The 27,326-nt window shown below is 45.9% G+C and overlaps 3 protein-coding genes and 1 pseudogene across 3 annotated transcripts in view; 1 reads left to right on the forward strand and 3 right to left on the reverse strand.

The window, feature by feature from the left end:
• Positions 1-27,326, forward strand: part of LOC142259227 (uncharacterized) — a 119,255-nt gene that overhangs the window by 46,196 nt on the left and 45,733 nt on the right.
• LOC142259236 (uncharacterized) lies at positions 1,187-26,344 on the reverse strand. The gene is made up of 4 exons (XM_075331723.1): positions 26,288-26,344; positions 24,100-24,127; positions 8,731-8,844; positions 1,187-4,165 (listed from the first exon to the last, which is right to left on the reverse strand). Exons 1-4 carry the CDS (start codon positions 26,342-26,344, stop codon positions 2,238-2,240), a joined length of 2,127 nt encoding a protein of 708 aa, XP_075187838.1. The 3' UTR covers positions 1,187-2,237.
• On the reverse strand, positions 5,971-7,236 carry LOC142259220 (hydroxyacyl-coenzyme A dehydrogenase, mitochondrial pseudogene; annotated as a pseudogene).
• On the reverse strand, positions 8,568-26,383 carry LOC142259238 (oocyte zinc finger protein XlCOF7.1-like). Its single transcript, XM_075331724.1, has 7 exons — positions 26,288-26,383; positions 25,774-26,158; positions 25,593-25,690; positions 9,436-9,585; positions 9,133-9,306; positions 8,928-9,051; positions 8,568-8,608 (listed from the first exon to the last, which is right to left on the reverse strand). The coding sequence occupies exons 2-7, from the start codon at positions 25,904-25,906 to the stop codon at positions 8,568-8,570; spliced, it is 720 nt and encodes a 239-aa protein (XP_075187839.1). The 5' UTR covers positions 25,907-26,158; positions 26,288-26,383.

Here is a 27,326-nt window from a genome sequence, read left to right on the forward strand (position 1 = left end):
GAGAGCAGACTCCGCCCACTTTACGGCAGGCTGTAATCTGAGCTTTTTATACAGTCTGATTTCTGTAGGATTTCAGTAGCTGCTCCCCCTAGTGTTTAACAGTGGAAAATATCAAACTTTCTAATTTTTTTTTTAGATTTTGCTCAATTAAAAACAAATAATAATATTTAAACAAAACATTAAAACATTATTACTTTACATTTTTTCAGTTATTGGAATTTTTTTTTTTGACGATACCTTCCCTTTAAGGGTACTTTCACACTTGCGTTATTTTCCTTCCGTTACAATCCGCCCTTTTGGGAAACAGCGGAATCCGTTAACGGATTCCGCTGTTTCCCATAGACTTGTATGGTTGACGGATTGTACCAAAAGGAGCTGCGTTGCTTCCGCTGGGCGACACTCCTTTGCTTCCGCCCAGCGGGAGGAACGCAGCATGTAACGTTATTTTGAGCAGCGGAATCCTCTGGATTTCACTGCGCATGCTCTTTTTTTTTTTAAAATCAAACTTTATTTTGGCTCGCGGTGGCCGAACGTTCAGCTGAGCGCCCGGCCGTCACCAAGCGACAGCGCTCAGCTGAGCGACCGGCCACCAGCATGCCCGGCCGCCGGCAAGTCACAGCGCTCAGCTGAGCGCCCGCCCGCATGCCCGGGCGCCGGCAAGTGACAGCGATCAGCTGATCACCCGGCGGCCGGCTGCAGGGAGCGATCAGCTGATCACCCGGCGGCCGGGAGCGATCAGCTGATCACCCGGCAGCCGGCTGCAGGGAGCGATCAGCTGATCACCCGGCAGCCGGGAGCGATCAGCTGATCACCCGGCGGGCGGGAGCGATCAGCTGATCACCAGGCAGCCGGGAGCGATCAGCTGATCACCCGGCAGCCGGGAGCGATCAGCTGATCACCCGGCAGCCGGGAGCGATCAGCTGATCACCCGGCGGCCGGCAACTGGGAGCAATCAGCTGATCACCCGGCGGCCGGCTGCAGGGAACGATCAGCTGATCGTTCACTATAGTCTGCCGCTGGTAAAACCGGGGAAAAAAAAAAAATCAAAACGAATTGCGTTGTTTTGCAGCATCCGTTGCATCCGTTGTGTCACTATATGCAACACATCCGTTGCATCCGTTACACAACGCAATGCAACGGATACCGTTCAACGCAAGTGTGAAACTAGCCTAAGAAGGATGCCGCAGCGCTGGGGTCGTAGAGCTCACTCTTTGACTGTGAGAGTGATCGCTGAGGGTTGTGGGATCTCACAACCTGGAAGTTCCTTTTGGGGACATTAGGGACACTTCAAAAAGTTTTGGTACTGGATTATATTTAGAGAATTCACTAATCTGCGGCTCTCCATTGCTTTAGTAAATAATAAAGGCAGCCACAGATTTGTGATAAGCACTATTTAAAGGGAAAGTCATCAAACACATTGCACTAGAAATTGGGGAATATTACCCCTGTAACAGTGTCAGCAGCAGATCCCCCAATAATAGTGCATCATGACCACATTTTTGCTTCAATTGTCTTCCCTATTTTCCTCCTTCAAAACCTAGGTGTGTCTTATGGTCCGAAAAATACGATGTTTAAAAAGAGAGAACATTTTCTATCCCTCAGCAATTCTTACTTGAGCAACAGGACCTGATTAATGATAAAAAAAACACCTAATTGGTGAGACAATTCCAATCTTTTCTGTATCAACTGTACTATCAATGCTGTATGTACATTTGAACTGTTGACCGCTGTCAATAATCTATATGAGTTATGTATTTTGTGTTTTTCAATTAAGTTTGTTATGTATATAGGACCGCTGTCCGGATAACACGTGGAAACACAATCTATATATTTTTTTTTTTTGTTTGTTTAGTTTGTTATATTTGTGGCATCGCTGAGGGGCTCTCTCTTGTATGGCGTGGTCTATGCCTTATATCCTGATTGCAGTCGGGGATGCTTATGGTTCCATTGGCCTAAGTATTAGGTCTTTTACATACTTTTATTAAAAGTTATGTTTTAGCCTCTTATTTGGTTTTTAATAAAAAAAAAAAAAAATTGGCAAATTCTGAAAGCAAGAATGGCTGCTCCGCTCTGTTGGTGTTCTGATGGTCAGCAAGACGTGATTTACCAGTTAAACATTTCAATTATTCACAATTCACAACATCAAAAAGGTTCCTTCCCTGTGCGGCTTCGTCAAATATTTAACAAAATCCAATTTCTGAGAATGACATTTTCCACATTCAGAACATAAAAATGATTTATTTTGTGTGATTTGTTTGATGGTAAACAAGATATGATTTCCTAGTAAAACATTTACCACATTCTGAACAAGAAAATGGCTTCTCCCCTGTGTGATTTTTCTGATGTTTAAGAAGGTGTGATTTCCGAATAAAACATTTCCCACACTCTGAACAAGAAAATGGCTTCTCCCCTGTGTGATTTTTCTGATGTCTAACAAGGTGTGATTTCCGAATAAAACATTTCCCACATTCTGAACATGAAAATGGCTTCTCCCCTGTGTGAGATCTTTGATGCACAACAAGATTTGTTTTCCAAATAAAACATTTCCCACATTCTGAACATGAAAATGGCTTCTCTCCTGTGTGAATTTTCTGATGTCTAACAAGGTCTGATTTCCCAATAAAACATTTCCCACATTCTGAACAAGAAAATGGCTTCTCCCCTGTGTGATTTTTCTGATGTTTAAGAAGGTGTGATTTCCGAATAAAACATTTCCCACACTCTGAACAAGAAAATGGCTTCTCCCCTGTGTGATTTTTCTGATGTCTAACAAGGTGTGATTTCCGAATAAAACATTTCCCACATTCTGAACATGAAAATGGTTTCTCCCCTGTGTGAGATCTTTGATGCACAACAAGATTTGTTTTCCAAATAAAACATTTCCCACATTCTGAACATGAAAATGGCTTCTCTCCTGTGTGAATTTTCTGATGTCTAACAAGGTCTGATTTCCCAATAAAACATTTCCCACATTCTGAACAAGAAAATGGCTTCTCCCCTGTGTGATTTTTCTGATGTTTAAGAAGGTGTGATTTCCGAATAAAACATTTCCCACACTCTGAACAAGAAAATGGCTTCTCCCCTGTGTGATTTTTCTGATGTCTAACAAGGTGTGATTTCCGAATAAAACATTTCCCACATTCTGAACATGAAAATGGCTTCTCTCCTGTGTGAATTTTCTGATGTCTAACAAGGTCTGATTTCCCAATAAAACATTTCCCACATTCTGAACATGAAAATGGTTTCTCCCCTGTGTGAGATCTTTGATGCACAACAAGATCTGTTTTCCAAATAAAACATTTCCCACACTCTGAACATGAAAATGGTTTCTCCCCTGTGTGATTTTTCTGATGTTTAAGAAGGTGTGATTTCCAAATAAAACATTTCCCACACTCTGAACAAGAAAATGGCTTCTCCCCTGTGTGATTTTTCTGATGTCTAACAAGGTGTGATTTCCGAATAAAACATTTCCCACATTCTGAACATGAAAATGGCTTCTCTCCTGTGTGAATTTTCTGATGTCTAACAAGGTCTGATTTCCCAATAAAACATTTCCCACATTCTGAACATAAAAATGGTTTCTCCCCTGTGTGAGATCTTTGATGCACAACAAGATCTGTTTTCCAAATAAAACATTTCCCACACTCTGAACATGAAAATGGCTTCTCCCCTGTGTGATTTTTCTGATGGCTAACAAGGTGTGATTTCCCAATAAAACATTTCCCACATTCTGAACATGAAAATGGTTTCTCCCCTGTGTGAGATCTTTGATGCACAACAAGATCTGTTTTCCGAACAAAACATTTCCCACACTGTGAACATGAAAATGGCTTCTCCCCTGTGTGAGATCTTTGATGCCTAACAAGATCTGATTTCCGAACAAAACATTTCCCACACTCTGAACATGAAAATGGTTTCTCCTTTGTAGGAGCTGTTTCATGTTCCACATCCCTTCTGTAAGTTTTATTTTGCTTACAATTCTGTGATAAATGGGAATTTTGGACTTGTTTGAAAAGATCAGATGATAAAGCTTTCCGAGGAAACACTGGAGGTATATCTGGGATAACAGCATGCTCTTCATATGTATCATGTGTGATAATCAAAATATCTGTTTTAAATTCTGAAGATATTAGATGTCCATCTGAACTCCTGATATAGTCATCGGCTAAAAATAAACACAATGTTATTATTTTTTAATGATATAATTTTGAAAGTAGATTTTTTTTTAAACCATAACATCAGAAATTAAATTAGGAAACAATTTATTCTGATCTGTTGTCCAATTTCGAGATCTAAAGCGGGCTTTACACGCTACAATATATCTAACGATGTGTTGGCGGGGTCACGTCGTAAGTGACACACATCCGGCATCGTTAGTGATATTGTAGTGTGTGAAACCTACATGCGATTTCGATTAAACGAAAAACTGTTGATCGCATACACGTCGTTGAATTATTAAAAATTGAACGTTCGGTTGTTCAATGTTCCCGAGGCAGCACACATCGCTGTGTGTGACACCCCGGGAACGAGGAACACAGCTTACCTGCGTCCCGCGGCTCCTGCCTGCAATGCGGAAAGAAGGAGGTGGGCGGGATGTTTACATCCCGCTCATCTCCGCCCCTCCGCTTCAATTGGCCGGCTGCAGTGTGACGTCGCTGTGACGCCGAATGTCCTTCCTACTTCAGGAAGTGGATGTTCGCCGTCCACATCTAGGTCGTATGGAGGGTAAGTACATGTGACGGGATTTAATCGTTTGTGCGACATGGGCAACAAATTTAACGTGCCGCACATACAATGGGGGCGTGTCACAACGCATGCGAGATCGGATGTGTAATTGTAAGGTATAAAGCAGCCTTAAGAGTTACATCTTCGTTAACTCGGATCTCCCATTCCTAGCACCAGTTCTCTGGAATGTGCTATAGTAAATAATCTGATTGATTGTCGCAATGTGACTGTAGGATAATGAGGGACAGGGGGCTGCTATACTTTCCCTCATGCTAGGAGACCTTAGGCTATCCCTAATCTCTGTATTACCCTTGAACGTGGAAGGAAGGGGCAGGAGTATGATGTAAATACAGATTAAGACAGACAGGAAAAACAAAATTCAGACACACTTCAAACTCACAGAAATAAAGAGTGAGAGACTAAGGAGAAAAGCAAGAGCAGGAAGTCAGAAACAAAAACACAACAAGGGTTAATACCACAACTGCTCACAGCAATAAGGCACAACAACCACTAGTTTGTTATAGATTGCATTAATGGAATAGTCCAGCCAGCATATACAGGAAGGGAGCGAATGATCACATGCTGTAGGGGAGCCAGTATCAAAGACATTAACAAGGAGCCCAGCAGAGAAAAACTCTTGCTAGTCTTACTAAGTATGTGGTTTGACGCCTGCTTCTCCCTGCGCTGCTCACAGACATCAGAGAAATTAGCAAGCAGAGTGCCAGAATCTGTAATTTCCACAGATCCTGATGCCGCCATGACAGTTGGCGATGCCTGCAAGCATCTCGTTGTGACATTGATCCACAACATAGACAATTTCAAAAAGGTTTTTTTTCGAAGACGAAATTAAATAGAGACAGATGCCAAATATTAAATGGGCTTGTACGATACTATAAGATTGATGGCCTATCCTTAGGCTTTGTAACCAAAGTAGGTAGCAGGGTCTTGCTGTCTGTGCAGATAAACATTAGCGCTCCAATTCATCAAGACCAGCGATGTATAATGAAAAATGACGTCAGGGACTGGGGTGAGATTTCTGGTATAGGGAACGCCACAGTTTGTTATGAATTAGAGAAGCGGTGGCATCACACCCTTCTTCTGGCCAAGCTCTGCCCATTTTGGCAAAGCTGGTTAGAACTGGCGTCAAACCTCCAAAAGTTGCACAATTTCTTTTTTGTACATTCATTTATTGACTGTAGAATGGCTATGACGTATCAATGTTTGGAATCAGCGGTACAATAGGATGTTGATGAACTAGAGAATCCTGACTGTAAGGCACTAGAGTGTTAATAAGTGCTGAGAAAACCATGCAATGTAAAAGCAATAACAGTCATCGTAATCAAAGCAAACAAGAGACTATAACAATATAGCTCTGCAGTGCAGCCAGGCCAACAATCTGTCTTTATAAAATCCTTCTCCGGTCTTCTTTCCAAGCTTCTTGAGCAATTCACTGGGGGCAAAAAGGGGGTTTTCAGGTTCCACCTGGTACCAACCATCAATGATGTATTTACTAGTGTCAAGACCAACATAATCCAAAAGCTCAAAAGGACCCATTGGGTAACTTGCTTAAAATTTAATTGCAACATCCTTGCCTTGCTTAGAGGACCTCTTTCATGAAGATGCATGAATTACACTAGGTATGGTACCAGAAGACGGTTAACAATGACTACTGGGGTGTCCTTACATGACACAGGCGTCTTTCCTAGTGTTTTACTGCATCCATGAGAGAGTCAGAAGTCGTTTGGCTAGTCATTGGTGTTTTAATGACCTCCACCAGCTTCATCATTGGTATTGGAATAAAGAAATGCAGCCCTCCAAACTGATCCTGCCTAGTTGTGGAGTTGGCTATGTCAGTTATTGCCAATAAGAATGTGTTGCTGGTAAATATGGTGTGTTCTGCTGCAAATTTGTCCAGTGTCTTGATTAGTGCGTTTTTCACTTTTAAGTTTTCTATTATGGCTTCCAACACCAGATCATTGCTGGGCACCACGGCCGCTGGGTCTGTGCTTGTGCTGAAGTTTGAGAGGGTTTTTTGTCCGCAAACATCTTCTTAGTGACCCTTTTCAAGTTGTCTTCAATACTTTTGGCAGACTTTTTCAAGATGTCATCAGTCTGGTCCACTAAAACAAAAGTGTGTCTGGTTGCTGCAGCTACATGCACTATCCTGACACTCATGAGACCTCCTCCGATCACAGTCACGTGCTTGATAGTCAGCTTCTTCACGGTGGCGATGGAGGTCATACATTTCGCTATGAGCTACCAGCAAGAGGAGGCCATGTCTGTTTGTACTGCTGGGAGCTGAAAAACATGCGAGTGATGTCAGCGCAGAGCGCCGTGATGATTTAGTTGCACGATTTTTTTTTTTCACAACTCTGTGTTGCACAAAAAATTGATTGAAAAGTGATTTTTGACAGAATTCTTGCATAATTGCTTTGCAGAATCAAGGTCTAGGTGTCAAATCTCCTTCTGTAGGTGTCTCCAATCCTCTCAGGGTAGTTTGCCAGTAGTTCACATTCTCTACAGCAATAATTTTATTAGACATTTTTGGTAGTTTAAAAATGTGGTATTTCAGTGTGCGGCTGTAACTTTTGTTTTTCTATTATCTAGCTATACACACACGCACGCACGCACGCACGCACGCACGCACACACACGCGCACACACGCACACACGCACACACGCACACACGCACACACGCACACACGCACACACGCACACACGCACACACGCACACACGCACACACGCACACACGCACACACGCACACACGCACACACGCACACACGCACACACACACACACGCACACACACACACACACACACACACACACACACACACACACACACACACACACACACACACACACACACACACACACACACACACCAGCCTGTCTCCTCTTCAGCTTTATACTCCTGCAATTAAGACCTCTTTGGTCACATGACGTGATGTCAAAAAGGTTCTTGAACAGTCCTATAATCGGCATATAAACACTGGGGCCGCTAGGAAAATGGGGGCCCTGGGAAATTGTCCTGTTTGCTCTCCCTTTCCCCTATTGCCAGTCCACCATGCCAGCCTGTCTTCTATTCAGTTTTTTTAGACTCCTGCAATTAAGGCCCGTTTCACACGTCAGTGAAAAACAGTGACGTTTTTCACTGGCGTGTAAAACACGCACATGTCCCTGCGTGTGCCGTGAATCACGGCACACGTGGGTTGTCTAAGTGCAATCCGGGCTCCGTTATCCGTGGCCCGTGATTGCACTTAGAAATCAACTCACTTGCGCCCGCTCCCGCTGTCCATGGTGCTGATCGCTCCCGCGACGCAATAATGAATATGCGCGACAGTAATCAGCCGGCACAGAAGGAGCAGGGAGGACGGGCTGCAGAGGACATCGCTGGACGCCGGGTGAGTTAAAATGTTTATTATTTTAAATGCACGTTTTTTTTCTGGCACGTGTTTCACGGACCACACCACTGCGTGGTCCGTGGAACATCAGTGATGCCAGAAAAAAATGGACATGTCTCCGTGCAGCAATCACGCACACGCGGGTACGCTGCACGGAGACACGTGCAGTGAAAAATCACTGACGTGTGAGCAGACCCATTCATTATAATGGGTCTGCGTATGTCAGTGATTCTGGTACGTTTAAAAAAAAGCACAAACGTCCCAGAATACCTGATGTGTGAAAGGGGCCTAAGAGACCTTTGCTTACATCATGTCACATGACTTCATCAAAGGTCCTTAAACAATCAACTTCCGAATGCAACTGATAAGGTCCTTAAGAAAGTGGGTTCCTGAGAAATTGCACAGTTTGATTCCTCCTAACACTAGCCCTGACTGTAATCAGGTCTTTGAGTTGCCTTTATAACGACATAGAAAAGACACTAGAAACAAACAGCAGAAGAAACAGAAGCAAAGAAAATACAGCTGAAAAAACCCACAGCAGAAGGCCTAAAAATGTAAACACAAAATTAGTGCAGAAAGTACATGAGTAGATATCTCTTACTGGATAGAGCTGGAGGAAACACATCCTGAGGAACATCGGGGTCTTCTTGTTTACAGTCCTGTGGGAGAAGAGGACGGGGACATCTCTCTGGTGTTGTCCTCTTACTGGATAGAACTGGAGGAGACACATACAGGGACTGAATTCATTCCTTACATACAGATAATTATAGGCCGTGTGTATTTAGTCCTGTCTATTACCTGGTGATGTGAGGGGCTGGGGAACCTCCATCATGACGTCCTTGTACAGATCTTTGTGTCCTTCTAAATACTCCCACTCCTCCATGGAGAAATAGATGGTGACGTCCTGACACCTTATAGGAACCTGACATATACAATGATACTGTCACCCCCGATCCCTTCATAGCGTTACTGTATAATGTCCCAGCATTCCCAGCAGTGTCACCTCTCCAGTCAGCAGCTCAATCATCTTGTAGGTGAGTTCTAGGATCTTCTGGTCATTGATGTCCTCATGTATCGGGAGGTGAGGTGGAGGCCCCGTGATTGGGCTCAGGGGTCTTCCCTCAGACACAGGGGCCTGACAGCGCTCACTAGAGGTCTTCTTCACTACTGTGTAATCCTGGTTATGGAGAGACACAGTAATAAATCTCACTCCAGACATTTCCAGAGTCCTCACCTCTCCAGTTCTGTCCATCTGTTATTCCCATAGATAAGAATGATGTAATGTGACGTCATCAGAATCTCTCACCTCTCCAGTAAGCCGGAAGAGGATCTCTAGGGTGAGGTGTAATATCCTCTCCGCCATCTTGTCCCTGTCCATATCCATCCTTGATGGGTCAATCAGGAGAATTCTCTTATATAGAAGATCTCCACTGAGAGGATCCGATATTGTAGGGACCTGAATGGGGAGAAGATGACGATGTGACATAAATAGTAATATAATTACTGGAGACTTTATATCCGATTAGTGGCTGCAGAAATAATGCTAACATGTATGGCATGAAGAAGAAAACAATTCCTGGTTTTGGGGCTGCAGGAACCGAAACGATTTTTAATCCAATAATATTAAGAAGCGGCTTTTACTTGACATGTATGGCACGGGACTATCTGTTTGCTTGATTTTGGGTTGTTTTTTTCAATGTTTGCAGGTTTTTAGCTTTCCAGACTTTTTTGGCTGATTTTTAAACTGCAATTTTTTTTAAATATTTTTGCAAAATTACTGCATAATAACGACACTGAAGAAGACGTGGGTGTGTGGATTGACGAGAAAACCAACCAGTGCCAGGAAGCTGCTGCCAAGGCAGATAATATAATAGGATGTAGTGAACGAGGCACAGATGCTCCGGACAGGAACAGTTTTGCCTCTATACAAGTCACTAGTGCGGCCACACTTACAATATTCTGCACAATTTCGGGCTCCAGTGAATGAGGAGGACATAACTGAACTAGAGCGGATGCAGAGAAGAGTGACTATTAAAGGAATGGAAGGTCTGCACTAGGAGGACAGGTTAGCCAGCTTGGGATTATTCATTTTGGAAACACAAAGGCTACGGGGCAATTTTATTACAATGTACAAGTATATCAGGGGCATTACTGAGATATTTCTAATGAGCTTTTTACAACTGAGGCCTGCAATGATGAAAAGGAGGTTCAATCATAATCACAGATGGGGATTCTTTACTGTAAGAGCAGTGAGAATATGGAACTCTCCGACACATGATCTGATAATTCTTGATAGACTACAAAAATTCAAGGTGGGCTTGGAAGACTTCTGTAAAAAGTATATTATTGCAGGTTGTCAGGACTAGATTTTGTGATGGGACATTGATCAAGGGAACTAGTCTAATATTTTTAGAGTCATAAAGGAATTTTGCCCCTTGTAAAAGGTATTCACACCCCCAGAACATTTCCACTTATTTTCTCATTGCTCCCACAAACGTAAATGTATTTTATTGTGATTTTATGTGATATACCAGAATTAAGTAACAAGTATTTGTGAAGTGTAAAGGAAATGATAGATTTTTTTCTAAATATTTAAAAATATAAATCATATTTAGTAAATTGAGTCACCTGTATCATTTATTCTCAGTATAACTACAGCTGTTTTGTGAAGGTTTCGTAAGTTTTGTTTCAGAATATTAGGGATTAAACAGTATCTTGAAAAACAAGGAACACACCAGACAGGTCAGGGATAATGTTGTGGAGAGGAATAAAGCAGGGTTTGGTAAAAAAAAAAAAAAAAAATGGCAAAACCTTTGAACATATCACTAAGCAGTTTTCAATCCATCATCCAAAAATGGTAGGAGTATAGTGTGGAGACAAGAAAGTCAGTGGGTACAGTCATCCGCTGGCTTGGCTGTCTTCAGAAAGACTGCTCAGAACAGGGCTCATCCAACGGAACGCTCGCACTCCTTCCTTGTGGGCAGAACACTACTCAGACAACACAGGGTGAGGGAACCACACCTTGGTAAGATGTTATTGCTTCACCAACAGGCAAACACATATCATACATTTCCAGAAAGAACACAAGATGGTACAAGCGACAGAGTCTCACCCATCCGTTGACTCGCATGGAATTAGAATCTTTGTGACTTTGGGGCTTCCTGGGCCAACTATCCCAGCCAACAGCACCTCGATTTTGATAAGCACCCACTGAGAGGAGAAAGCAGCAAGCTTATAAAGCTGACAGAGCACAGCAAGATATGTAGCCAGGCAACTGAACTGTCCTCACCTGGGTCTCCAAGCGAATTTGTGGGCTCAGCATTGAGCAGTGAAGCAGATCTGTGATCCGCCACCTGAAACCGTGAATCCTAGCCTGAAGTTCTACAGAATGAATGTGGTGACAGGAGCAAAGCCCTTTAATACCCCTCAGTTCTCATTTCAGGGTATTGTGTCTTACAGGATTGGTGGGAGATGATTGTTCTTTCATTGGTTCAGTTCAATCGGACTGCATAATTTTCCTCTGATTGATGTAGTCACAGAGGCTGAGGCAATCCAAATTTATCAAACAATAGGGCTCCGGTCAGTCTGACATGAAACAATGGCTAACGTCTCTTGATTTGCCAATAGATGGAGCAATCTGGCCTAATTAAGAACAGTTCACCCCTCACACAAATCTCCAGATGCTGAGTTGTCACATTTAGCACAACTGCAAAACTACAGACATGGCCGTCCACCTAAACCAACATCCCAAGCAAGGAGAGCACTAATTCTAGTGAAGCAGCCAAGAGGCCTATGGTCAGTGGAAAAGCAGGAGAGATCCAGAACTCAGGGGGAGACTCTGTCCACAGGACAACTATAAGTCATAAACTCCACAAATTTAGCCTTTATGGAGGAGTGGCCATTTTTTTTTTCAAAACGTTTTTTATTGATTTTTCAAATTTGTAAAAACATGACAAATATCATTGCAAAAGAAGAACATTCGTCTGACAAAATGTGACATAGAGGTGGGTGATACCCCAATTTGGAGTTCCATGTTGCTGTTCGATTTAAGATAGTATACAGTAACATTAAACCAAAACAGAGGTAATGAAATATATAACATATGCAATAAAATTCGTTAAATCTCTGTGTCGTCCCTGAATGATTTCAATTTTGCTAGCGTGCCTTGGTATTCCCAACCGTCTCGTCTCCCCCTCCCTCCAGAGCCCCCTCCTAGGTGATTCTCAGTTTACCCAGGCTGTCCTGGATATCGCTCAGGATATACCACTCTGAGTGAACAAAAGGTGCCATCAGGTTAATTATTTATCCCTGTGTGAATTGGCTTTCAATAAAATGTCTCCATCTCACAAAAAACTTGGCTGTCAACCCATCTTTATCCCTCTCCGCTTCTAGTTTTTCCCACTTCAGAAGGTTGTGTAGTTCGCCCATAACCTCCTTTATGGATGGGCTCTCCCTTTGAATCCAGTGTTTTAAAATGCAACGCTTAGCTATCATGGCTATGTCATGCGTTATTGCGTATTTCCTCTTTTCCTGCGTGCTCGGTCCTCCTCCTACTCCTCCCTCAAAGGAGTGGAAAATCCACACCATTAAGTCTAGTTTGCTGAAAATTCCCCATGTTGACTGGGCAAATAGTCTGACTTGGTTCCAGAACCTAACGATTGTCTCACATTCCCATAGCCCATGCAGCATATCAGTTTTCTCTTTTTGACACTTAGGACACCACCTATCCCTACCTGGTATGTTGAAACCCATAATGGCCCTATGTAGAATTCTGAATTGAGTGTCTCTCCATCTCTCATTGGTAATATGTTTCCGCACTTGTACCCATTCTCTCAGTATATCTTCTACCACTTCTTCCCTTCCCAATTGTTTCCCCCATGCTGTTAAAGTCCGACTATCCTCCCGTGAAATAAGCACCCCCCTTAGCGATCGATAAATTTTAGAGACATTTACACTTGTTACATCACATTCCAGTAACTCATAAATCGAACTTCTATTCAGCTCTCTTCCAACCACACCAAGGTGTCCTATTATTCCATGTTTCAATTGTTCATACTGGATGACATGTGAGCTATTAAGGTTGTACTTATCCAACACTTCCCGACCTGTCATCCACCTCCTGCCCTCCACATTCATAACATCTATCATTCTCCTGACTCCCCTCTCTTTCCATCTAGTAAATAGCTTGTTTTCTCGTCCCAGGGGAAAATTTAGGAATGCCCAGGGGTTCAAGTACTTGGACACTTTCCATGAGAGCCCCAGTTTTTTCCTTACCGACTTCCATGTTAGCATGGTGTCTCGGAATATAATTGAGTTCCTTATGTGCCCTTCAACCCTGGATAGTGGGGAGTGCAGAATGGACGTCAGATCCCACGGTGACGCATATTTAGTTTCCATCGCATGATCTGAGTGCCTACTCGTTCCTCTCACCCAATCAATTACATGCCTCATGATACATACAAGATTATACCCTTGGACATCTGGAAAGTTTAGACCTCCCTCCTCTGCTGACTTCATCAGCGTACGCAGCTTTATTCTGGGTTTCCTTCCCCTCCACACAAATTCTATATATGCGGAGTTGAGCTTATTCACATCCTTTAGTTTTAGCAATAGCGGGATCGTCTGGAAGGGATACAGCAGCCTAGGAAAGCTCATCATTTTTATCAGGTGACATCTTGCCAGTAATGGAAGTGGCAGACCTTTCCATCCCTTTAATTGAACTATAATTTTCCTGATTAGCGGTCCATAGTTCAAGTTATAGATTGTTTCCAACGTTCTTCCTATATGCACTCCCAGGTATTTAATTGAAGATTGTGCTATAGGAATTCCACATAGACAGCCATCCCTTACTTGTCCCCCCATTGTCTCATGATGCCCCTTTAAGAACATGATCTCGCACTTTTTTTTGTTCAGTTTGAAACCGGAGAATGAACCAAATTTTTCAATCAAGGCAAGAGTCTGTGGCAAATCCGCACCGGGGTCCCCCATATAAAGTATGATGTCATCAGCAAAAAGCGCTGTCTTTACTTCTGAACCCCTTATCTTGATTCCTTTAAAGCTATTTTGTCCCTGTAGTATTCTTGACAACGGCTCGATTGCCAGGTTGAATAAAAGAGGAGATAATGGGCAACCCTGTCTTGTTCCCTTCATCAAAGTTAACACGTCTGATAGAAAGCCCGGAGTGTGTACCCTAGCTCCCGAGTTGGCATAAAGGTTTCTAATGTAAAGTCTCATCTTGCCTACAATCCCTATGGCCTCCATTACCCTGTCTAACCACCTCCAATTTACATTATCAAATGCTTTTTCTGCGTCAAGTGTAACTAGGGCAGGTCTAGCCCCTCCCTCAGTGAGACCCAGTCTAACCGCGTCTACCACTAGAATTGTCTTTCGGATATTGGTAACGGCATTTCTCCCCTTAATAAACCCCACCTGGTGGTTCGTAATGATCCTAGGTAAGATCTCGGCCAGTCTATTAGCCATGATCTTGGACATAATTTTTAAATCCTGATTTATGAGCGATATAGGTCTATAACTAGAGGGATCATCCAGGTCCTTGGTTCCCTTGGGGAGTAATTTAATATATGCTATGTTGGAATTTTTGGGTATTTCCGCCCCTCCCAGTAAAGCATTAAAGACTGAGGTTAGATCCGGCGAGATCAGATCCTTCAGAGCCTTATAGAATTCACTGTTAAAACCGTCAGGTCCCGGTGCCTTGTTGGTGTTAAGCTCCCCAATTGTTCTCGTCACCTCCTCTACTGTGATATCTGCGTTTAAGGCACTCAAATCTTCCTCCGTCAAGCTAGGCATTTGGGCTTGTTTTAGCCACTCTGCCTCATCAGTCATGTCATTATTCCCTGACCCATATAGTTTTCTATAGTAATCTCCCAGCAATTTATTAATGTCCTTAGGATCCGTAGTCACCTCTCCCCCCTTTGTTTTCAGTTTAGAGATCACTGTACTTTTTCTGCTGCCCCTTGTCAGATTGGCCAACATCCTCCCCGCCTTGTTGCCAAACCTATGTAAGTCAACCTCCTTGTGCGACCAGAATAGTTGTTCCTTTTTTTTGGCCCATTCGTCAAATCCCTCTTTTGCCTCCAGCCATCTGCCTTTTGTCATGGGAGATCTATTTGTCACATAATTTGTATATGCTACCCGTACTGCTTCACTATGGAAATTATAATTCTCATTGGTTTTCCGTTTGATCGTGGCTGCGTACCCCACCAGACGGCCCCTTAGGACCGCTTTTGCCGTTTCCCAAAATATCACTGGGGACTCTCTATGTTCCTTATTGTCCTCTGCGAATTCTCCCCACCACTCCTGTAGCACCTTGTGGAAATTATCTTGCCTAAGAAGGAACGATGGGAATCTCCATATGATATCTGTACCTCTCCTGAATTTCTCCCTAATGCCCAATCTCACCGGACTATGATCAGAGATCACCATATTCTCTATCACACAATCTTGCGTTCCACTCAGTAAATCTTGCGAGATCCAGAACTGATCAATACGTGACCAGCTATCATGAGGGTGAGAGAAGTGTGTATACTCTCTGTCATGTGGGTGAGTTAGTCTCCAGATGTCTTTCAGTCCTACGTCTTCTAATGTTACATCCCTATTATCTAAACTCCTGCCCACATTAGCTGTCCCCTCCTCGCCCCTCCTCCTATCTTCAGCTGAGTCTGGGACGGTGTTAAAATCGCCTCCTACTATAATGTTAGCCTCCCCATCTGCTAATATGGTGGCCTTTATGCCATCATGGAATGTGATTAGTTGTGAATTTGGGCCATAGACATTATAAATACTGAGTTTACCCGCTGTACTAACAATTGTTAAGTGCTGCCACCTTCCATGGTCGTCTGCCTCATGTGCCACTACCTCATGACTGAGTTGTTTATTTATTAGGATCCTAGTGCCCGCTTTTCTACCTTGTGCCACTGCCCCGTAAACGGTACCCCCCAATGTTTCTTCATGCGGAAAAAGTCCTCCCCCCCAAGTGGGTTTCCTGTAATAAGGCAATGTCTGTCTTTAGTCTTTTCAGATGTCTCAATATCATTGCTCGTTTGTTAGGTGATCTCAGCCCTTTAACATTCCACGTAGCTATCTGTATCATGTTTACCTGTTGTGATATAATCACTGGTACTATGCTGAGAGGGTTAAGGTGTGTTACCTGGGCCAGCTCTGTTGTGGACAGCTAATGAGATAGGTGGGACGGCTGTTCACCATATCTCCACCTCGGGGTGTGGTCCCAGGAATGAAAGTCAGGCCTCTGGACACACCCATGGCCCTGCACTGAAGTTCCTGTGCTGGAGGAAGTAGCTGGGTGTATTGGTGGGTGGAGGTAAGGAAACTACATCTGAGAAGGCTCTGCAGGGACTTATGGACTGAACATAATCTGAAGGGCTGAGGTTTGGGAATGTACCTGTTTTCCTGCCTGTACATGCCATGTGATGTCCGTACCAGCGCGGTGCTTTATGAAGTTGAATAAAGCAGACTGTGATCTTAAGAAACTGTGCCTCCTGTGTCTACCTGAAGCCCTCATGCTGAGCGAGTAACCCCCTATGTTGCAAGGTGCAACATCACATATGGTGCTAGATAGCGGGCAGCGTTCCCAGGAGCACGTGGTGGATATACACAGCTGTGGATCGGCGGGTCCACGAACAGTGACAGTGCCCTCAAGCACCTGGTGGCGAAGCAGCAGGTGGCGGGGTTCCGTGCTGCAGTGGCGAGAGTCCAGCGACTGGAGGTTCCAGGCCAGCCCGGAATTCCGGGGCTCTGCTTGGTGAGCAGTGATACACCACAAGCTGGAGATCCTGGTTGTACGGGCGGTACAACCCGGAAAGGTTAGTGGTTCTCTAACCCCCCTGTCTTTGCCCACCGGGTATTACCCATTGGAGCGCCCCTCCTGTTCCTCTTCTCGTTGCAGCATGGAGGGGCTCCTGAAACAGCTGCTGCAGAGCCAGCAACACCAACAGCATGTGCCAGGAGGGCCAGTGACAGCAGTTGGGGCTGAAAGCCGAAAAGAGGGAATGGGTCATGCAGACGTTGTGGAGGAGCTGTACCAGTTCCTGGTGCGGGGACAGCAGGAGCTGTCAGTGTGCAGCGATGTGGCAGCCATGGACCAGTTTGAGCGTTCCCTTTGGGGGCCGGTATGGACACTGGGTGCCCAGGGAGATAAGGGCGAACGGTGTGAACTGGGGGCTAAGGACATTGCATGGAAACCCCAAAAGGGAGTGGAGTCACAAAAAGGGGTGGTTGCCCAAAAGGCGGTGGAGTCCCAAAAAGGGGTGGTTGCCCAAAAGGCGGTGGAGTCCCAAAAAGGGGTGGTTGCCCAAAAGGCGGTGGAGTCCCAAAAAGGGGTGGTTGCCCAAAAGGCGGTGGAGTCCCAAAAAGGGGTGGTTGCCCAAAAGGCGGTGGAGTCCCAAAAAGGGGTGGTTGCCCAAAAGGCGATGGAGTCCCAAAAGGGGGCGGAGTCCCAAAAAGGGGTGGTTGCCCAAAAGGGGGCGGAGGCCCGGAACGGGGTTGTTGCCCAAAAGGGGGCGGAGGCTCGGAACGGGGTAGTTACCCAACAGGGGGCTGAGCCTCAGAAAGCGGTGGTGACCCACAAGGGGGTGGAGCATTCACAAGCCAAACAGGTGGACTATAGCAAGGGGCAATGGGGTTCGCCTTACATATGTCCTACCTGCGGTATAGGCTATCCATCCGGTATGAGGCCACAGAAGTGCTCCGTGGACTTGAATGGGCTAAGTGTGTCTGGTCTGTTAGACCCGGGGAGCCGGTTGACCTTAGTGAGACCCATGCCTGATCTCCATGTGATGGTGGGTAGGACGATAGAAGGAAGTTGTGTGCATGGGGCCACTAAAGTATATCCTCTGGCCAGGGTGATTATTCAGACGGCCAAACGTTTGGGACACCCTGATGTGGGGGTAGTTCCAGATCTGTTATATCCGGTTATCATAGGACGGGACTTTGAGCTCTTTCAGGATTTATGGAAGACAGAGGCCGGGACCGATTGCACAGGAATGAGTCGGCCCTCGCCTAAGAAAGCCTCTTTTCCGTATGAGGTTATACAGATTACCTGTGGGATATTGGGGTGCAATGAGGAGATGGTACCTCCACATAAGGACTGTCAAGGGTTAGGGGTGACCATGGCGTCTCCAAAAGGAAGTGACAGTGTGACCACTACAGTTATTGTAGCTCCAGGAAAGGGGGCCGACACCTGGTTAAGTGGGGACGTGTTATTCCAGGATACCAGGGGGAGTGACGATGACTCCAGTAAAGACACTGACTCAAGAAAGGTAACAAACAAGTACAGTGAGGTACAGAAGTGTGAGAAGGGGAAAACTTCCTCCCGACGCCGAAGACGTAATAAGCGCCGAGAGGTGGCACAGTTTATGCCGCCTGAGGGTGCAGAGAAAGTGAAATACCTGGGTAATTAAAACACGTTGCCAGTAGCAACTGCTACGGTAGAGTCAGACAGTGATATCCTACAAAAGAAAGAGGAATCAAAGACTGAACTGACACATTGTCACGACAAAAATCAGCAGGGTGAAATTGCAGGGAAGGAACTGACCAAAGAAGTAATGGCGGTGTCTCCTATAATTTCCAAGCATGAAGCTGGTGGTCTGTCGGATGAAAGCACTGTAGGAGATGAAATCCTACAGAGTAATACAGGAGACGGAATCCTGGACAGTATTGGTGGAGTACAACTCCACAAAGGTCCTGGTGAGCAGGCCGGTAAGCTACCCAGTGTTGAAGTGATAAATGTTGAAAATGGTGCCAAGGTTCTAAGAAGAACAGAGTGCCGTGCTGAAGGGCGTAACACCGTGGTAGAAGGCGATACTGTAAACTCCCAAGAGAAGGCAGAGGGTGACACTACAGAGACCCAAGAGGAAGTTGGAGGGAATGCAGTGAAGTCCCAAGACACAGCTGGTGCTGTAAAAGTGGAAAGAGCCTCTGAGGAAGAGGTGAAGTCTGGATGTGAGGTCTCATCAGAAGCTGAGAGCCTGACTGACTCAGTGGGTAAGACCAAGACCGCAGACAAGAAGATTGACTCAGCTAAGAGCCGGAAACCCGAAGGCTCTGAGGCCGGGGCGGAACCCGAGGCGTGTGTAACTCAACAGGTGAAGCCTTTGGTGGAGAATATGGAGGAAGGCAAGAGACCTCAGGAACAGTCTAGTGTCCTTGACAGTGAAGGAAGCAGACCAGTCTTCAAGTGCCGGATAGACGTTCCGGAAGACTTAAGAGAAGCCTGTGCCAGTGAGAAGGTGCATGAGAGATTCCAGAAGGCAGTAGGGGCCTGTAAGTGTACTTTGCCGCAGAGACTAATCAGTTGGTGGTGTGCTCTTTCAGTGATGTCACAAAGAAGCGAGTGGCCATCCTGAGTGACATGCACCTACGGTGTCTTCGTACGAAGTGGAACATCACTGCAAAGAAGGATGAAGACACCAGACGCTTGGCGCAGCTGACCGCAGGCTTTCAAGAAGTAGTGGTTGTGAAGAAAGCATTAATTGGACTGGCATTGAGAGCACTAAGAAATAATATTAAGCAAGCCAGGAAGGTTCCAGGTGTCACAGCTGTGCATTTAGATAAAGACAGTGGAACATTTCGTATCTATGGGACAAGTGCAGAAGCGGTGAAGACAGCTCGACGGTTGTTGGAGTTTGTGGAAGAGATCATGCAAGTGCCCAGAGAGATGGTCTTGAGGCTTATTGGACGACATGGAAGAGCCATGCAGGAGATGGTTGATAAGACCGGTGTGACGACATTAAGAATTGATATTCATAACGAAGCCAGGAGGCCCTGTGAAGTCGGTATGGTTCCATGTGCTATTGTGGGCACAACTGGGTGTGTTGAAGATATACGAGCCCTCCTAGAATACCGTTTGGGATACCTGGAAGAGTTAAAACAATTGAATCGAGAAAGACTGAGGATTGCAAACCAACTTCGCCAAGTTGGTGTGGTTTGGCGACCATATAGGGGCTATGGCCCCGAAGAGAAAGGTGGCCCACTTGATGAGCGTGTTGCTTCAGAGGGCAAAAGCAAGTCCAATGGTAAAAGGAGCCAGGGTCATAGAGGACCCAGGTATTCATCGGGCTATAGCCCAGACTCTGAACGGTCTCAGTCCTGTGAGACACAATCCAAAGGACTGAATGAAAGTAGCGATGTGTCGTTAGCCAATGTCGTTGACAATCCGAGAAACAGACGACAATGCCCGGGTAGAAGAGCCCACGATAGATTTATACACAGACCCTGCGGAGGGCCTGGATATGGCGCCTTTTCTGGCAGTTCACCGCTGAGGCCCCTCGATAGTGACCCCTCTAGTGGTCGGGATAGTTCAGGGTTAGACAGAACGGTAGTATCGACTGGGAGAGAGACTCCCTCCTACACTGACCGTGGGTGGCAGCCTTGGAGAGCTGGGACTGACCAGGGGGCGTATGAGAGAGTTCGCTGGGGAGGGTCCGGTGACTGTGACGGACAGTACGTCAAGGGCTGTAGTCCGGGGCGGACAGAGCGGGTGCTCTTGTCCGCTATGTCAAGGTACCAAAATCCCCCGGCTTTGGGCAGAGGGGGAGGATATGTGATATAATCACTGGTACTATGCTGAGAGGGTTAAGGTGTGTTACCTGGGCCGGCTCTGTTGTGGACAGCTAATGAGATAGGTGGGACGGCTGTTCACCATATATCCACCTCGGGGTGTGGTCCCAGGAATGAAAGTCAGGCCTCTGGACACACCCATGGCCCTGCACTAAAGTTCCTGTGCTGGAGGAAGTAGCTGGGTATATTGGTGGGTGGAGGTAAGAAAACAGAATCTGAGAAGGCTCTGCAGGGACTTATGGACTGAACATAATCTGAAGGGCTGAGGTTTGGGAATGTACCTGTTTTCCTGCCTGTACATGCCATGTGATGTCCGTACCAGCGCGGTGCTTTATGAAGTTGAATAAAGCAGACTGTGATCTTAAGAAACTGTGCCTCCTGTGTCTACCTGAAGCCCTCATGCTGAGCGAGTAACCCCCTATGTTGCAAGGTGCAACGTCACACTGTGTATTCTGCTTTTACTACTCCCTCCCCTATGGGCCCCTGTATCAAGGAAGACGAGATGTTCGACACTAGAATCACAGTTGGTACCACAAAATCGACACTCCCTTTCCCCACCTTGCAAATATAACAAATACAACAAAAAGCATGTAACTGTAAAACATATTTTCCCTGCCGAGAAATCCACGGCGCTTTCCGCCACGTTGGTGAGCTCCCTTATTCCTAGCCAAAATATGTAGCTCCCTAATCACCCCCCATAAAATATATGTTCTATCCCCGGACTAACTTGAATAAGCCTTTGAAAATTATGCAAAAATTAGCACAGTATGTCAAAACCTCAGCAAGATTCTCCAGTCCTACTTATCTCTGACTCCAGGTAGCCATCAGTCCACCTAGAACAAGCCCTTCATTTGAATTTGGATGATGTTCCTGGACAAAGGGGAAAAAGAAAAAAGACCAAGGGGAGAGAAGATGGAGAAAGAAAGAAAAAGAAAAAAAAAAAAAAAAAAAGAGGGGGGGGGGGGGGGAAGAGGGCCCAGACTTTGGGATGTTTTCCTCTCTTTTCTCCCTTCCCCCTCCTCCTCTCACCTCCCCATCCCTCTCTCCATAACGCATCCTCCTCGACGCCTCTTACTGTTTGAAAAAAAAAAAAAAACAGGCAAAAAAAGGAAAAATAATGAGTGAGTTCCAGTTCAGGTATCATGGTTTCTCTCCAAGTGTTGGTTCCTGTGTTCCGGGCGTGAATTATGCTGTTGACCCGGGCTTAGCCTCCTTTCCTCCCTGGTCTCGACTTGCTTTTGTCCCCCAAGACGTCCCACATCTCTTCCTGAGCTTGTGGGGGATCCTCTTCTATTATTCCCTTCTCCACTAGCTCCTTTTTCTTGCCTTTCTGACCTAGTCTTGTCGAGCTCTGCCATGAGAATGTTTTCTGCTTCTTTGTAGTCCTTGTAGTATACAAACGAGCCATTGGGGTTTCTAACTTTCAGTGTAGCAGGGTATAATAGCTGGCACTTTACTTTTTTGTTGTACAGAAATGAGCAAATTTTGCTAAATTCTTTTCTCCTTCTGGGTACTTCAGCTGAGTAATCTCCAAAAATTAGCAGTCTGTTGCCTTGATATTGTAGTGGACGCTTTCGTTCTCTAAAGGCCCTCAATATTTCCTCCTTATGCTTATAATCAAGGTACTTGACAATCACCTGTCTGGCTCTTATCGGGGTATTCTTGTTTGAGTTTTGGCCCTCTCCCTTATTTGCCTCCTGGTGTCTCAGTGGACCCACTCTGTGGGCTCTTTCAACTCTGAATTTCGCCTTTATGCCCAGGGCCTGCGGTAGCTCCAACTCGCATATATTATCCAACTGTCCAATCGACACAGACTCTGGTAACCCGACTATACATAGGTTGTTGCGTCTCGATCTGTTTTCCAAATCTTCCGCCTTATCCTTCAAGTATTCATTAGATTTTGCTAGAGCTGCTATTTGTGCTTGCATAGCCAGTATTGTCTCCTCGGAGTCAGATATTCTCTGCTCTGATTCTGCCAGTCTAGATGCATGGGCATTTATCTGTTTTTGCATATTAGCTAATGATGTTTGTATGGCTGCCTCAATAGCCATTTTAATCTCTTTTGACAAGTGTGATGCCACTTCTTCAGCCTGTTTTTTATAGTCCACATTAAGCTTTTGTGTGTACTTGTCTTGGCCTGCAGGTGGTGCTGTTTTCTTAGCTCTCTTTGTCTGGACTGGGCCACTACCTCCTTCCCCCAATAACTTGCAGGCTTGTCATGTTGGTGTAGCAAGCTGTTTTCTGCTTCCTTTGTAAGGGGTACTATTAATTCTTGCATTTGACTTCCTGTGTGTCTGAGTGGGATTAATCTCCCTGGACTGTTTGTCAGTTTCATCCTCCAACACTGCTGTGTCTCTGAGCTCCCCTGCTTTGCCAGCATCTTCTTCTCTCCCTTCTGCCTCCATATCTCCTTCATCCTCCTATTGTGATCCACCCTCATCAGTCCCCTGCATCCACCTCTCTCCTGCTCTGTCCTCCTGTGACTCCTCACTCATATCTCCCTTATCTCCTGTCTCCTGGCTCATATCTCCCTTATCTCTCCCCCTCTGGCTCTGTGTTTGCTTTTCTGTGTCTCACACAATGCGCTCAGGCTCCTCCCCCATCAGGCTCGTAGGCGCCATAATGTTATCTTCTCCTCTGCACTGCCCGTCCATGTCACAGCTTCTCCAGGCTCCTTCACTGCTGACAGCGCTTCTCAGGAGGTACCGTTCCATAGCTGGCTGCTTTAGATAACCTCCTGTGCTGCTCTCTGTTTGGTGGCTCGTCCGGGGGGCTTTTTTTAGTCGGTTTCTGTGAGGGGTGGCAGGAGCTTCTCTTCTAGGCTTCCACCTCAGCCAGGACCAGATCCGGAAGTCAGGAGTGGACATTTTTAAAAACAAAGCATAAGAATTCAAAATTGCTTCACAGACGCCTTCTTCCAATTTAACTGAGATAGAGCTGTTTTATAAAGTAAAAAGGGCAAAAAATGTCACCTCTAGATGTGCAAAGCTGGTAGACACATCCCCCAAGAGATTGGCAGCAGCAATTGTAGTGAAAGGAGGTCCTGCAAAGTATTTACTCAGGGGGCTGAATACTACTGCACATCACAATTTTCAGAGTTAAATTTCTAAAAATATTTACAAATCCATGTATAATTTCCTTTAAACTTCACAAATGTTTGCTACTTTGTGTTGTTATCACTTAAACCCCAATAAAATGTATTTGTTTGTGGCTGTAATGTGAAAAAATGTGGAAAAGTTTACCGGGTGTGAATAGTTTTTCAAGGAACGGTATGTCTACCTTCAACCTAAAAACTAGGACATTTTGTCAGAAATGTTCTCCAGTCCACACCCGAGATATTTTATGTAGATCAAATATTTTGGTGCAAATTTGTCACCATTTAGGAAAACATGAGACTTTTTGCACTAAAAAGTCACAAACACAGGTCACAGGGAAAAATAGAAAGCCTTTCTATTGTGCGCAAAACTCATGATCCACTTGGACCAATATGAAGAATCTGAAACAAAAACATTAATTAATACGAGAAGGTAAAAAAAAAGTGACTTAGAAAAACCCAACAGAAGTGATGAGTTGGATGTAAGTTTTGTGGTGCGGAGCCCGTTATACCGGCAGACGGGATGTGACCGGAGGCAGAAATATTCACAGAAGGGAAAGATTTTACACTTTCTAGATAAATCCTCTCTTCCCGGGATGTAACGGCCTCTAATGCCGGGATCACACGGCCGGATAAAGAATCATCAGAGCTTCATCCTGAAAACTAGGACAAGTCTTTTCTTATTTGTCATCCATATACAATCCGGTATTTACAGCCGCTATTAATAATTTACAAGACCATTTACAGCTTCCTCCATTACAGAACTGCAATGTACCCGTAACGCAATGTCTGCTGTATGGTGGAGCTGGTGGGAATCTGATGGTTTGTGCAGACACAGACCTGAATGGACGAGTCTCCTCCGATTTACGGAAAAACACAGCAGAAGCAGCAGCGATCATAACGACGCTGTGCTACATGTGCAGAGAGCAGGGAGCCGCACTTGGCGCTGTCTCCCTGCTCTCCTAGGTACAGTACACATCGGGTTAATTACCCGATGTTTACTGCAGCTACATGTGCAGAGAGCAGGGAGCCGTGCTTAGCGCTGTCTCCCTGCTCTCCTAGGTACAGTACACATCGGGTTAATTACCCGATGTGTACTGCAGCCACATGTCACAGTGCACAGAGCAGGGAGCCGCGCACACTGCTTAGCGCTTGCTCCCTGCTCTCCTAGCTACATTATACATCGGGTTAATTACCCGATGTGTACTGCAGCTATATGTGCACAGAGCAGGAGCCGGCACTGGCAGCGAGGGCGGACGCTGGTAACGAAGGTAAATATCGGGTAACCAGGGAAAGGTCTTCCCTTGGTTACCCGATGTTTACTGTGGTTACAGCTTACCGCAGCTGCCAGACGCCGGCTCCTGCTCCCTGCTCGCTTCATTTCGTCGCTCTCTCGCTGTCACACACAGCGATGTGTGTGTCACAGCGGGAGAGCGACGACCAAAAAATGAAGCTGGACATTCAACAACGACCGGCGACCTCACAGCAGGGGCCAAGTCATTGCTGGATGTCACACACAGTGACAGCGACGGGACGTCGCTGCAACGTCACAGAAAATGGTGACGTAGCAGCGACGTCGTTGTCGTTGTCGCTGTATGTGACACCACCATAAAAGGAATCAAAGCTCTTATCTCTCCTAATCCTGCCATCTCCACCGCTCTCATTACACAAGTATAAATCATATAATACTGGAGGATAAAACAAGACTGAGCACAAGACCTTCACAGCCGTCTACACATCATAGGGAGATTTCATGGCACCTTCTTTCCATCTACCTGATGATCCTGAGGAACATCGGGGTCTTCTTGTTTACAGTCCTGTGGGAGAAGAGGACGGGGACATCTCTCTGGTGTTGTCCTCTTACTGGATAGAACTGGAGGAGACACATACAGGGACTGAATTCATTCCTTACATACAGATAATTATAGGCCGTGTGTATTTAGTCCTGTCTATTACCTGGTGATGTGAGGGGCTGGGGAACCGCCCTCATGACGTCTTTGTACAGATCTTTGTGTCCTTCTAAATACTCCCACTCCTCCATGGAGAAATAGACGGAGACGTCCTGACACCTTATAGGAACCTGACACATACAATGATACCGTCACCCCCGATCCCTTCATAGCGTTACTGTATAATGTCCCAGCATTCCCAGCAGTGTCACCTCTCCAGTCAGCAGCTCAATCATCTTGTAGGTGAGTTCTAGGATCTTCTGGTCATTGATGTCCTCATGTATCGGGGGGTGAGGTGGAGGCCCCGTGATTGGGCTCAGGGGTCTTCCCCATCCCTCAGACACAGGGGCCTGACAGCGCTCACTAGAGGTCTTCTTCACTACTGTGTAATCCTGGTTATGGAGAGACACAGTAATAAATCTCACTCCAGACATTTCCAGAGTCCTCACCTCTCCAGTTCTGTCCATCTGTTATTCCCATAGATAAGAATGATGTAATGTGACGTCATCAGAATCTCTCACCTCTCCAGTAAGCCGGAAGATGATCTCTAGGGTGAAGTGTAATATCCTCTCCGCCATCTTCTCCCTGTCCATATCAATCCTTCACGGGGCAATCAGGAGAATTCTCTTATATAGAAGATCTCCACTGAGAGGATCCGATATTGTAGGGACCTGAATGGGGAGAAGATGACGATGTGACATCAGAAAGAATCCACTGTAATAATACAATTACTGGAGAGAATAAGGGGAACATATAATGAGAACATTCTGGGGGAACATTATACTGTGTGCGGGCAGAAAGGGGCCGAGGACCGAGGGCAGAAAGGGGCCGAGGACTGAGGGCAGAAAGTGGCCGAGGACTGAGGGCAGAAAGGGGCCGAGGACCGAGGGCAGAAAGGGGCCGAGGACCGAGGGCAGAAAGAGGCCGAGGACCGAGGGCAGAAAGGGGCCGAGGACCGAGGGCAGAAAGGGGCCGAGGGCAGAAAGGGGTCGAGGACCGAGGGCAGAAAAGGGCCGAGGACCGAGGGCAGAAAGGGGCCGAGGACCGAGGGCAGAAAGGGGCCGAGGACCGAGGGCAGAAAGGGGCCGAGGACCGAGGGCAGAAAGGGGCCGAGGACCGAGGGCAGAAAGGGGCCGAGGACTGAGGGCAGAAAGGGGCCGAGGACTGAGGGCAGAAAGGGGCCGAGGACTGAGGGCAGAAAGGGGCCGAGGACTGAGGGCAGACGGGTTTCCTCACTTCCAGCCTCTCATAGTTGGGGCGTCTGTATCTATCAGAGGAAAAGGAACAAAATCCTCACAATTCATAGAAATCAGCGAGCGAAAAACTCCAAGAAATTCTCAGAGCTGAAGGGGTTAATGCCGCCTGCCCCAGTAATGGGGAATCTCCACACACCTCCACCTGCAGAGCCGCACACTAGATATATAATACCCTGCACCTACCTCCACCTGCAGAGCCGCACACTAGATATATAATACCCTGCACCTACCTCCACCTGCAGAGCCGCACACTAGATATATAATACCCTGCACCTACCTCCACCTGCAGAGCCGCACACTAGAT

The sequence above is a fragment of the Anomaloglossus baeobatrachus genome (genome assembly GCF_048569485.1).
Source record: "Anomaloglossus baeobatrachus isolate aAnoBae1 chromosome 5 unlocalized genomic scaffold, aAnoBae1.hap1 SUPER_5_unloc_4, whole genome shotgun sequence".
In the NCBI taxonomy this organism is placed as follows: domain Eukaryota; kingdom Metazoa; phylum Chordata; class Amphibia; order Anura; family Aromobatidae; genus Anomaloglossus; species Anomaloglossus baeobatrachus.

Coding starts and splice junctions, on each gene's coding strand:
- LOC142259238 (XM_075331724.1), bottom strand. CDS start 25,906: ATGTGTCAGGTTCCTATAAGGTGTCAGGACGTCTCCGTCTATTTCTCC. Junction 9,586..25,592: donor ATGTTCCTCAGGATCATCAG/GTAGATGGAAAG, acceptor CTCCCCATTCAG/GTCCCTACAATATCGGATCC. Junction 8,609..8,927: donor CCAGCCCCTCACATCACCAG/GTAATAGACAGG, acceptor GTTTGTTTCTAG/TGTCTTTTCTATGTCGTTAT.
- LOC142259236 (XM_075331723.1), bottom strand. CDS start 26,344: ATGGCGGAGAGGATATTACACTTCACCCTAGAGATCATCTTCCGGCTT. Junction 24,128..26,287: donor TCTTCCGGCTTACTGGAGAG/GTGAGAGATTCT, acceptor GTGACTTTTTAG/TGCAAAAAGTCTCATGTTTT. Junction 8,845..24,099: donor GTCTCATGTTTTCCTAAATG/GTGACAAATTTG, acceptor TGTCTCCTCCAG/TTCTATCCAGTAAGAGGACA.